Source organism: Oncorhynchus gorbuscha, linkage group LG25 (assembly GCF_021184085.1).
Source record: "Oncorhynchus gorbuscha isolate QuinsamMale2020 ecotype Even-year linkage group LG25, OgorEven_v1.0, whole genome shotgun sequence".
Classification (NCBI taxonomy): domain Eukaryota; kingdom Metazoa; phylum Chordata; class Actinopteri; order Salmoniformes; family Salmonidae; genus Oncorhynchus; species Oncorhynchus gorbuscha.
Genome location: NC_060197.1, coordinates 6,444,989 through 6,457,581, shown reverse-complemented (window position 1 = coordinate 6,457,581; position 12,593 = coordinate 6,444,989). Strand labels below are relative to the sequence as shown.

The 12,593-nt window shown below is 43.5% G+C and overlaps 1 protein-coding gene across 12 annotated transcripts in view; it reads left to right on the top strand.

Moving 5' to 3' along the window:
• Nucleotides 1-229: 229 nt before the first annotated feature.
• The window catches only part of LOC124014555 (protein phosphatase 1 regulatory subunit 12A-like), a 62,968-nt gene continuing 50,604 nt past the window's right edge, over nucleotides 230-12,593 (top strand). For all 12 annotated transcript variants that reach the window (XM_046329694.1, XM_046329702.1, XM_046329701.1 and 9 more), the window contains exon 1: nucleotides 230-559. In XM_046329694.1, the coding sequence (XP_046185650.1) occupies nucleotides 323-559 (237 nt within the window). In that variant the 5' untranslated portion in view covers nucleotides 230-322. The remainder of the gene's footprint in view (nucleotides 560-12,593) is intronic.

The window sequence follows — 12,593 nt, the reverse complement described above, 5'->3', positions numbered from 1 at the left end:
TGAAAAAAAGCTGGAAGCAATCCTGATAGAACTCACAATTAATAACATCGACATTATGCTGGTCTCAGTGTTCTTATTTATCATAATAAATGATAACACTCTAACTCTGTCAAGGAATGTAAAACCTCCTTTTCCTTTCATCTGCTGATGATGACGTTATACTGCAGATCCTGAGGTGACGTTGCTTTGTCTCGCGAGCTTATGGAAAACAATCCAGACGCTCTCTCAGGCCCCCCTTCCCACGCCCAGTGCGCTGTGGGATAGTGGCACTATAAAGTATATCCTCTCTCGGAGAAAGATAAGAAGCCCGAGACGGGAGGGGATGAAGATGGCGGACGCCAAGCAAAAAAGGAACGAACAGTTGAAACGGTGGTTAGGGTCGGAGACAGACATCGAGCCTCCTATTCTGAAAAAGAAGAAGACGAAGGTGAAGTTCGACGATGGCGCCGTGTTTTTGGCTGCCTGCTCAAGCGGCGATACCGAGGAGGTGCTCCGAATGATTGACCGGGGTGCTGACATCAACTACGCCAATGTAGACGGTCTGACTGCCCTCCACCAGGTTTGTCTTTTACAGCTATAAGCCGAGATACTTCCCATACAAGAGCACGACAACCATATGTCTTGCCGAAGATCGTAGCTAACGTTACCTCCTGCCACAGTAATGGAGAATGGAGTAATTCCTGCTGTAGTTCAGTCTGTTTACCTAGCACGCCCGTCTTTTTTTAGACGAGACAGGGCCATTTCATTTGTTGGGCTGTTGATTGAATTGGATCAGAAGCGAAGGGGTGGTTAAACTCAAAATACCTGATTGGTAGCTATCCCGTTTGAGCTAGCTAGGTATGTTAAATGTATTCGTAGGTTAGGTAATGTTGAACATATGGATAGTTAGCTATTTGGTCTTTGTTTATCAGCAACTGATTCAAACATCCAATAGTCAGGAAGAATGCCGTTGACTGGCTTGCTAACATCTAACCAGCCACTTGGGTGGTGCTGTTAGCATAGCTAGTTAACGTCAGCCAGTTACACTGTAGCTAGCTAGGCAAACCATTCTTGGAACTGATATGTCGCCCTGCTCTGGCTAACCTGTGTAAGCTATGAAATGGAGCTTAACTCAATATTGTTGGTTTGTTGTTTAACAAATACTCAATTATTACAGTCGTTGGCGAAGTTAACTGCTGTTAATTGTGCTTTATATTGAAGTTAATAGGAAGTACAGAAAATGTACTTGTTTGTTAGCTGATGGCTAGCTAGCTTACTACAAGTCGGTTAGCTAACGTTAGCTAACCAGTGCAAATGGTGGAAAGAACGTTTAGCTGTCCAGTGGCACTGCTCGTTACCAAGCATAAGCTTGACTGCAGTCGGTCGGCAGTAAAAGCACCATTCAAATTAAAGGAATCAGATGTCAGCTTGGATCACGTCGAAGCTATAACATGCAACAATATTTCACTATATGTTTAGCTACAGTAGCTATGCCGCAGTCTCTAGACTGAAGGGCAGAAAGACTAATGTAACTAGCCTACAGTCATGATACTTATATTTTCAAGAAATATTATCTGTGGTTAACAGCATATGTAACTCTTAGGCTTGCTAAAGATCATAAACTAACGTGTTACTAGCAAACCTTAGCCTCCGGAGCCACGTCTTTTGACATTCTGTAGCTAACATCACTCCTATAATCGATTATACTATTGTAGCAGATAACGTTACAATTCATACCCACATCTTGTAATTGCAATTTGCAATTGTATTAAGCTATCTGCATGGATTGGCAAACATCAAAACTTGTGGTGTTTCAAAGTAGTTATGATAGCTAGGCTATTTGAAAAGTATACTAACATTCTTAGCATAACACTAAGTAAATGCTCAGAATTAGAATCATATGCAAATTTTTATAAAGGTTGTTACACTTTGGATTTGACTAGCGAGCCTATCTTGCCGATGTGTTCGGATTGCAATGTTGCATTACTGACGTGTTTTGCTGCACAGTAGACTGTTCTGCAGTCGGATAACAGCTGACACATTCTCTCTGGGAGGTGTGAGGTTTACATGTCAATACCTGTCGCTTTCAGCTGTGTGAAAGAAGCCAATCCTAGGTTTTTGGGCTGTTAATGTTATTAGTCAACACTTTAGCTTATGTTATGGCAGGTGGAGCACCAGCCTGTTACCTTGAATACTGACAACCAAAACATTCAACCAAAACATCTAATTCAGTTAAGTTATTTTGTTCTTCAAATGGATATTGCACATAAACATTTTAAGTCATGCTATTGTTTTGTCATTGTAGCCAGAGAATTACATGTTAACTGTTCATCAATGTTTTTCACAGGTGTAAATGCAAAATTGGGATGGCGTATGCCTGCCTGTCTCACCAAATGCATTTTAGTAATGCTGGAATGAAACATTGTTTATTGAAGTCTTGCATGCTCAAACTGCCTTGCACCTTACATCTACAATAATCTCATCACCCAGATGTCCTGTTTTGCTAAGTGATGCATCACCTGCCCTTTCTCTTAAGTAGTGTGATGTGTGCACCTTTTATAAACTGTTATTGCCGGGCAAGGCTATATCCCCGAAGGCCGATCTCAGGGGTGTAGAAGTGGTGCCTTGTCTCTAGAATAGTTGCTGCTGTATCACTAGTTGATTTAAAAAATTTAAAAAAAAATGGGGGGGGGGGGATTCACACAAATTAGTTATTTTTATCTGACATAAGATATGCACTACTAGTTGGAGACTGTCTTAATCAGCCTTTCTTTAGGGTGACTGAGTTTGTCTTCCTTTCAATTGGAATTAGTCAAACCAGCGCAGGCTCACTGGGTGAAAATATAGCCTTTTTTTGGGACCGGAGTCCACTCCAGGGACAAGCAGAGATGAGGAAAGCATTTGCGACGCAGTGCTTGAGACCTAACCATGTCTGGAGAGACTTGGAGCAGCTTTGTTTGTGTTCCAGCATGTGATCCCTGGCTTCAGGGTCTTGGAAAAGAGTTGAAGGTGATATAGGGATTGGCGTTTAGCTTGCTAATCCTAGGACTTCAGGAAGGTCTGGCTGATGTTGGTTTGCTCAAACCAACAGATTTTGTTTAGGGATGTGCACGGTTATTTGAATATCTGAATGGACGTTAGTATCGGACGTTCAGCATCCAAAAATGTATAGGTCTATTTTAACACTGAAAGCATTTTCTAAATTTAAAATATCCATGTTACATGCAAGAATATACCATGACATTTCAAATTATACATTTAATAAAAACTAACCTTTCATTTTAGTTACGACGTTCTCCCCATTAAAAACCACTGGTAGCATTGCCCAATCAACGTGGAAAAAAGACATGCCCTTCAGATTTCCGTATATCTGACAAATCACATTTTATTGGACACATGCACTGACTACAACTTTCCCAACAATGCAGAGTAAAAAAAAAAGTATAAACATATTTGCTGTTAAACATATCTTGATACTATTTGAATAGTGACCTTTTTTGCTAACCCCCATCTAATGTGGCTCAGTCTGGGTTGCCACGTTAATTGTCCCTGATGGATTTGCTAACCATTATCCATGTTGGGAATCTCTGCCTTCAAGGAGTAGGGCCAGTTGGCTTAGAGAATCAAAGTTGTCAGAATGAATGGTTAATGACTCTCCCAAAGTGGGATGGACTCTCCTCCTATTAGCAGAAGGCCAGTAGTGGTAATGCACCCTAGTCCTGGTCTTGAATGGAACTAAACCAAACAGTCTAGTAAGGATTAGTAGTCATCTGCCTGCGGTTTGACTAGCCTTTTTATTTATAGAGTCAAACATGGTGCCACGATTCACCACTACTGTAATAATTGGCTTGTGGTAGTGAGACTACGGTGGCTTTAACATGACTCTAATGCTGCTACCACGCAGGTACCTGAGTGACCACTGACCAGCCAGGCAGTGTAGGCTAATTGACATGGTAGAGTGGCAAGTCTCCTTTCAGTTGCAGCTGTAGATCTGTTATTTTATCTGCAACAATTGTTTATGGGGGATGTCGGGTGCTGATGACATGCCCTGAACCATTCCCTTCCTGGTGGCAAGGCAGTGACCTCTAGCTTTGGTTGTAACGATGCTCTGATTTTACACGGAGGGTCACTCACTCCTCTTTGGGTGCAGTGACTGCACTGCCCTCCTGCCACTTCTGAGTGCCAGGTTATAAATACCCCCTGCACCAGTTCTTCTCAGTATAGCTTGGTTTGAGGAGATTATTCTAAGTTTGGGTGAGTCATTGCCACACTGGACTGCTTAGCTTTGTACTGGAGGCTTGGCATGCATTGGAGTTCATGTGGACCGTCTGACTTGAAAGGGTTTGTCTATGTGAAACAGAAATCACCTACGAGTCACTGAACAATGGCCTCTGATGTTCACCTTTTGTGACTGACCACCACTGTTCTTAACTCTGGACCTGGAGGACATTTGTCCCAGCCTTTCACAAAAGACTAGGCCTATTTGACTGATATAATTCGTTGTTAATCTGAATCGGGAGTGTTAAGGCTTCCAGTTCGAAAGAGTTTGTGCATATATTATCCCAACAGTTTGGGCTGGTTGGGCACACTTGGAGGAGGCAAGTTGAAGCAGAAGTCTACACCACTTCATTGGTGATCTGTCAACAGTAGGGATTCTTCAATAAAGTCTGTCATTGAATGGGAGATGACTTGTTTTTTTTAATGCCCATTTTTTTTCTCCCCCTTGAGATATATTGAATCAAACGTCTTAGATGTAAAACTGAGCAACTAAGATCACATTGGCAAAAACAGCAATTTTATGACAGATTTCTTGAGTTATCTTAGATTAATTCTGACTTTGGCTATGGTGTCTTCCTGGACAAACGGTAATATTGCATAAATAAAAATAAATAAATAAATCAAGCAAAGGTCTTTAAGGGAGTAGTATGCAAGCACACTCGTTCAGCTACTGGAGTTTGACGAGGCACCAGCCGAACTGAAGCATGCTGACATCTTTACTCCTGGGGCACAAGCCCGCACACCCTGCAGCCCTCTAGGACCACTGAGTAAATGTGGGAGGGAAAGACTTATAATGGTGCTACTGTAAACCAGAATTGTAACGCTTTCCACACAGTTCACAGCTCCCCGGAGGTGAGGGGTGAAGAGGTACAGGGGGTTGTGAATGAGGGGGCAGGACTGGAGAGAGATGTTTGTAGATATGTGCTGGATAGGTAGCATTCCGTCCCTGTCCTCCTGGCCCGTGCATTCCTCACATGACAGTCGGTGGAAACCATGGCAAAGGGAGAGCAGAGCAAGCATTCCTCAGCTTTCCCCCCTCCCCTCCCTTCACACACACACACACACACACAGTCTTACCCTCTTTCTGGCCTGCCAGCCTCTCCCCAGGCAATGCCAGGACCCAGCTGACTGCCACCTACTGTGCCCAATCAAGGCAGGGCCTGCACAGTGAAACAACAGGTGTATTCACCCATATCTGGCCTTTCTTGAGTCATCCATATTGTCTATCATTGGTAATGTACTTAGTATATATAGTCTGGCTGGTACAGGTATTGTATAGAAATTAAATTTTTACAGGCTCAAAGTAGCTTTTTGTAAGTTGTGGTGAAGGTTTTACGACATCATTGGGATAGGCTCGATAAAATGCAAACTGTTAGCTTTTTAAACTTTTTTTTTAACCTTAGCAACAGTTTAGTTCCACGCCCTCACTATCAGTGTGTGAACTCTAACAATGTAACCATGGCAACGTCTCATGTCAAGTGGCTTGTCTGCCGATTTGTGTACATACAGAGTTACATAAGCACTGACTGAGCAGAGTAGCCAGCAGCAGTTTAGAATCACATGGACTGCATGAATCTTGAAATGGAACCTATGCAGACAGCAGTGCATGGGGCCCTCACTGCAGTTCCATCCAAAGCAGCACCAGTTACATTAACACATTACATAATTGTTCCAGCCCCAACCTTCAAGATTCTCAGCTGTGGCAGAGGTGTTGAGATTTTTGTTGTTGCTTGAATTCAATCTCTTGATTCAATTTGGAAAATGTACTTGTTGACCTGATAAATTCTGAAGGTCTGGCCTTGTAAAGTGTCGTCTTCATCCAGATCCTATAGCTGAAATATTATGTTCTGGAACATTTCTTTCACCAGTCATGCGGCACTCTGTCTTTAAAAAATAATAATATATTCTTAAGGCTGTAAACTCACTTACCCTGGAGGGAAGCGGAGAGCGTTTTGGGATACCACGGATCACCTGATCCTTAGTGAGTGTTGGTGTGTGTCAGGACCTGAAAGCGCTGCCCTATTAGGGCTAGATTAAGTTGATTTGGGTTGAAACGAGCTGTGTGACTTTTGATGACGAGAGCACCATGTTCCTCTCATTACTAGGGACATTTGTCGTTGCTCACCTCGGAAGATAATCAAAGGAACACAAAACAAGACGGAATACTTTCAGTCAGTTCTTTTCCTCATACTAAGGCCCAGAAGATAAAGAAACTGCATTTGCATTGTTCTTTTAGACATCATTCTCTACTTGATACTTTTTCCTCTAGATGTCACTCAATGTCACTCTGAGCCAGGTTGCTCATCGAGGGTGTCTATTCCTAGCCCTTAACCAAAGTTGGACGGGGGCCTGTTTGGCAGTGGACTGGGTATGGAGGGGCAGCGTGAACATGGCACTGTTTGGTTTGTGGAGGTGGGGACTCTTAAAGTGAAATGCCCCACTTCCTTTGAAACCATTCTGCGGAATGGTCTGAAACGGCTGCCTCTGGTGTTGGGCCCTGTCAACAGACATGAAATATTTGGTCGTTTTTGGAGGGCTTTTTAAGATTCACATTTCATTGGTGGTTGAGGGGAGTTTAGCCTTTACTATGTAAAGCTCTTGAAGTACCTCTGGTAGAAAGGCATTATATCTATAAGAAAAATATTTCAACCACCCCCTTTTGTATCTTCAATTTTGTCTTTCTAATTTACCTGCCCAAAGGCAGAGATTCATGCGTTTTAATAATGCACATGGCACCATGAGAATGTTCCTCAGCTATTTATAGTATGGAATTAAGGCAATCTGACTTGTGTTACTCTTTGTCTATGCGTTCAGTCTGTCTTGTAGAAAGGTTATTGGCTAATACGATTGGATGTATTCGTAACGTAGCAGTCGATTGCTTGTCAGTTTATGGACACAAGTGCGTTAATAAAATATTATAATTCAAGCGTTGCGGGTCACCCAACGTTGATTCAACGTTGCCTCTGAATCATCATCATAACCGTCACGGGCCTCTAGCCTGTAACAACTGTAATATTAGAAAAGCTCACAGAACTTGTACATTCTACCTGTTTATAATTGGTAGGTCTTGCTCTGTCAGGCTGACTCCGTCTTAAGTTTTCATTGAAGTGTTTTCGCAACCTATAATCAAGTGCAGGAAGTCCTTGTGTCGTTGCTCTTGACTGCTTCACAACACGTCAGGTAGTCTTCTGATCATGACACGTCGGCATGGCTTCCTTACATTAGAAAGCAGACAACTTCCATGCCTGTTCAACTCCAGATTTTCGTGGGTAGTTTTTCCAATGTTACCTCAAATAAAACATGGAAAAAAGAAATGCATGAACACTCACATTTTCTTGAGATGTATTGATACCCAATTTCTTGATGCTTTAATTATGAAAGTGCTCTAGTGGTAGGAACTGTCTGAAGTATTTAAGACGAGCGTCACCGCAGGTTGAAACTGGTTCACCTGGGGTTGTAGATAGAATTCCTCAGCAGCGGTGTAAACTCAACCTTCTTTTTCCACGTATGTGCTCAGACAGACATGACAGCCAAGAAGCCCGTGGAGATGGACTTGACCTGTCCCACACTAGCAACCGATAGGCTAGGTGCTCCGCGGATATCGGCCATGATCAAAACGAGACTATAAAACTGACTCTGCTATCAATTTCATTTTTGAAACTACAGGCTGCCATTCATCCACACCTGTGTACTACACTCTCCCTCAAGTACATTTGATGTCACTGTGCATTCCTGTACATGCAAACTATTTCTCACGCGAGTGAGAAGCTATAGATCTCTCACTATGTCGTCAGGGCTCCTCGGGTCTCTGAGAAATAGTCCCGGCACATAGACCCGTTGACAACATCCGTGTAAGGTAAACTGGGATGAGAAGCTGGCAAGAGCTCTCTTTCTCTCCTCCCCCGCTGCCCCACATCTCCGGTCACACTTGGGCTTTAGCATAGTCTTGAGCTGCTGCAAAATTTTAGTGGGATGACTTCAGCAGCTTGTCTGTTTTTATTCACCCTGTGATAGTCTCTTCTGCTCTAGTTTGGTCTTCAAACCATCCCAGGGTTCTTTGCATTCCAGCAGTCATATGCCTCACTGAGTGTGGGATTATAAGGTGATTTTTGAACCTGAAAACACCTGGAAGCTGAGGACTGAGTTCCCCTGTCTTATGCAGCAAGGAGGACAATTAAGCCCAGTCTGTTTTGTTGTTGTCTTGGGTGGGAGAAGTTACATTCTTTCAATTAATCTTTCAATGGCCTCATCTTTCCAGCCAGTGAAATTGGTGCACCAGAAACTACTGACAGGTACAGGTGTCACATTTAAAACAGAATTCTGTGTTTTCATGCAAAAAAGAACGTATATGAAATGCATTGTTGCATTTTGTAAACGCAGATCTAAAATGCTTATTATTGTAATTTCAGCTTGGCATCAGACTAATTTAGTGCTTCAGTTGCACTTCTCCACTCAAATGCCTGTTTATGAATTCTCAGCAGACAGCACTCTGTGTAGATACTTTCTCTGGAAAAATGCAAGATTAACTGCAAGATTAACTTCAAGATAATCGTTAGGAATTGTAACTGGCTACGTTCTTTCTATGATAAACATTAGAAATATGATGGTTGTTTTTTAAAATTTGTTGTAAGCAACATAAAACGCAAGTGAAATTGTTTAAAATCGGGTTGGTCTGTATTTGGAAAATGCTGACATCTGAGCTCGAACGCGATCCCTGAGGTAAAGCCCCAATTTCAGCCTAGGTGAAGGACCATCAGATGTAGGCCTAGGTGAAGGACCATCAGATGTAGGCCTAGGTGAAGGATCATAAGATGTAGGCCTAGAGTATGAGTGAAGGACCAACAACCTACTAGACATGATGGGCATCACACCCCTATGTGCTTGCTACTTGCCTTTCTTATAGTCAACCCAGTACACAACAGTCAGTACACAAGTCTTTAGCAACCTTTGTACAGGCTAACCAGTCTGCCTCTTCCCCTCAGCCTGTGAGGGATCTAGTTTTGTACTGAGCCACCACCAGCCTTGTGACTTTGCCAGTGAAACTGCTGCGTGCTGTTGTGCAGACAGGGGCCTTTTAATTATAGTCTGGTGTGTGTGTTGTGCATGTGTATTTGACTGCAGAGTAGAAGCAGTGTCAGTTAATCGAGCTGGGTGTCTGTGTTTGGCTTGTGAGTTTTGATGGCTGCAGGCATTGGACATCATTCAAAACCACTGATTTATTTAGTATCTCCAGGTACAGTAATTTAGTGGTGCCATTAACACAGCTGAACAGACCAGAGTAGGAAAATATTCAGAGCAGGAATATACTAGAAGGTAAATGTACTTTTATTTTCACCCTTGTGCCTTTAAAAAAAAAATCTGGACATTTTGTGTCAATTTCACCATTTGCATATTTTTCACTGTTCATTTCCTAAAATTGTAGACTTGACATTTTGTAGATTGCGAATATTGTCTGGTCGTTAAGTCTAATTGAGCTCCTATTCCAGATGTCAGCCTTCCAAATGAATAATTACATGAGCCAGAATTAAGCACACTGCCCTACTGTACATATGTGCCTGTCTGGAGAAAGGAGGCTACAGTCGGAAGCACAGCAACGTCAATCAAGAAGTATAACCTTTTCAACCCAAATAAGTGAACTCTTTCTTTCATGAGCAATGAGCCGTTGAGCATACATTTACAAAATAAGTATAACTCTTGGTGTACCAGTAATTTTGGTTCAATTTAGTGTCCTCAGACCACACTTGAGATTCATGTGAGCCTTCCAATGTAGTTGACATTTTCTGAGGCTCAGGGAGATTAGGTGTGCCTTCGGAAATCCCAACGCCCTAGTCTCCACCAGAGCTTTTGTCTCTGCTCAGGACTCCTCATTTTCATTGGCTAATTAAAGGTGTGCCCTGCTGTCGTTGTCTGTTTTGAGAGGGCAGGAGGACTGACAGGAATGTTTATCCTCTTCCTAAATGAGGGGAATAGGATGTAGTGGGGGATGGGGGTGTTGGAGAGACTTTTCAGGCAGAGGAACAGGAAGTATTTGTTTATTTTTCTCATTTCCTCGCCGAGGCTCCACAAGTGAGCACGGCTTCATCTACTAACTCCTACTTCATCTACTATCCCCCCCCCCATTTCCCAGCATTCGCCCCACCATCACAGAACACACCCAGCTCCTCTCCTACTTGAAAGCCCAGTCCGCACTATATGCCCCTCTTACATTGGCGAGCCAAGACAACTCTCCTAATTGTGTAAACTGTTTCCTCATCGAGTACTGTGTGGCTTAGCTCTTTAAGGAAATCACACTCTTGATGCTTATTTGTGTCTTGACTTGTTTCTTCCCAAGAGTAGCCTTTTGGTAATGTCAGGAACGAAAGAGATAATGTGTGAGCTAGGCCTAAGAAAGACAATATAATGTGCACGGTCCTATGTGAGACATTGAGTTCAGATCATGTGTGGCGGTGTTGACGGTGCACTGTGCAGGGGACAACGGCTGGAGCCTTTACTCCAAAGGCTATGGAGGTAATCCATATTTTTCAACCGTAATGGCTATGGATTGTTTGAATGCCTGGCGGGCAGACAAGCATACACACTGTCCCTTTAACCTCTGGAGTTCAGGCAGTGCTTGCCTGGAGAATGACATGAGCAACAGGCCTCATCAGCATTTTCTGCTCATGGCTGTAGGTTAACCCACATAATGCACGGTATTAAGGGAGATTGTGCTACACACACACTCGTGTTACTGTGGCCGTCTGACCTCGTTGTCCCCTCATGCCCCCTCTCTCCTTGGACCACTGACAGCAACAGCTCATGGAAACAAACTTGGCTGTCAAGCAGGGCTATTGTTTTGGCTGCCTAGCTTAAGCTGAAATGTATAGTTACAATCTCCCTGGACTTTTTCCCCCTCTGCTTCAATCCTGGCCTTTTTCCATGGGAATCCCAGAGCCATATATGGTCGGTCTCAGCAGCAGTGGAGGCAGAGTTCTGTGTAGCCAGGTTACTGCTCCCAACAGGGCTCATCTCGTGGCGGAACCCAGCTGGCTGCCCCGCAGCGCTTCCCCCCCCCCAACCCTTCCCCTGGCCTCTGCAGTAGCTTTGTGCTTTTAAACCCCTCACATTCGCTCACTTGCGCCCTCTTTTTCATTTACACACACACACACAGGCGGTAAGAAGAAATTCCTTTTGTGGAAGTGGCTGCGTGCCTCTGAGCCGGTGACATAGCCCAGTAGGTGTGGCCAGAGCGTCACTCCTTGAAGCCCGGAGTATTACTTATCTGGGAAGTTCTCCACTGCTATGCTAGACTGTGGCTTGGCTGCAGCTATGCTAGGTGGCTGCGGAAAGGGGCCCGTGTTGGTCTCCAGGAGAACCTTTGTCTCCATACTATTGCTTTATAAGGGAATAAATTGGTATTTTCCAGAAAGAAAACGAGCTCCACTGTGGATGCCCTATCTCCTGTTAATCCTTTAATTTGCTGACTCAAAAAGCCAGCAGGCATATTTGGGTTGTACATGTGATATTTTAAAGCCAGGCCCATGGATGTTTTGCTTTTTCTGACAGCTACTCAAATGTTCCTCTCTCTCGGCTCTCGATTACCAGTTTTGTTTTCTCTAAAGGCCAGTGATGCTTATCTGAAACACATGAGCAGATGGTTGACAAAATAATAGAATGGTGATAGTTGTTACAGAAAAAATACAACCGTAATACTTTTTTTATGGTGTTGATATTGTGACCAATAATGCTGTCATTTAGATTTGATGAATTCATGTTTTCAAAGAGCTCCAAGTACTTGGTGGCTGTGCTGGTGCTTTGATCCCACTGGAGAGTGACTCAGGCCTCGCTCAGTCATAATGGGTTTAAACAGCTGCTCAGTGACCACACTGTTCTCCACTCATGGCACACAGTGTTTTTGTTTATGATTGTCATCTGTTCTGAGCTGGTTCCTGTGCTAAAACAAAAGTTTCTAAAACCAGCACTGGCTGTGCCATATTTGAACACTATTACCAAGGGCCCTGGATGTTTTCTGATCAGGAGCCCACTATATAACCTACAGCTAGGGCCCAGATATGATCCTGGTAATGTTACATTTGCTTTAGTCATTTAGCAGATGCTCTTGTCCATAGTGACTTAAAGTGAGTGCATACATTTTTGTGCTGGTGAACTCACAACACCAGCGTTGCAAGTGCAATGCTCTACCAACTGAGCCACACTGGTACAAGTCACGTTGTTGGGAATTACCCAGGGTCCTAGCCATGGCTACTAGCAGCTGGAATGACCTGCTGGAGGCCCGTCTGCTTGGTGGGTTTGAGACCAGGGTTTCCGTTAGCTGGGAATAGCCGGCCATTGTCCAAATT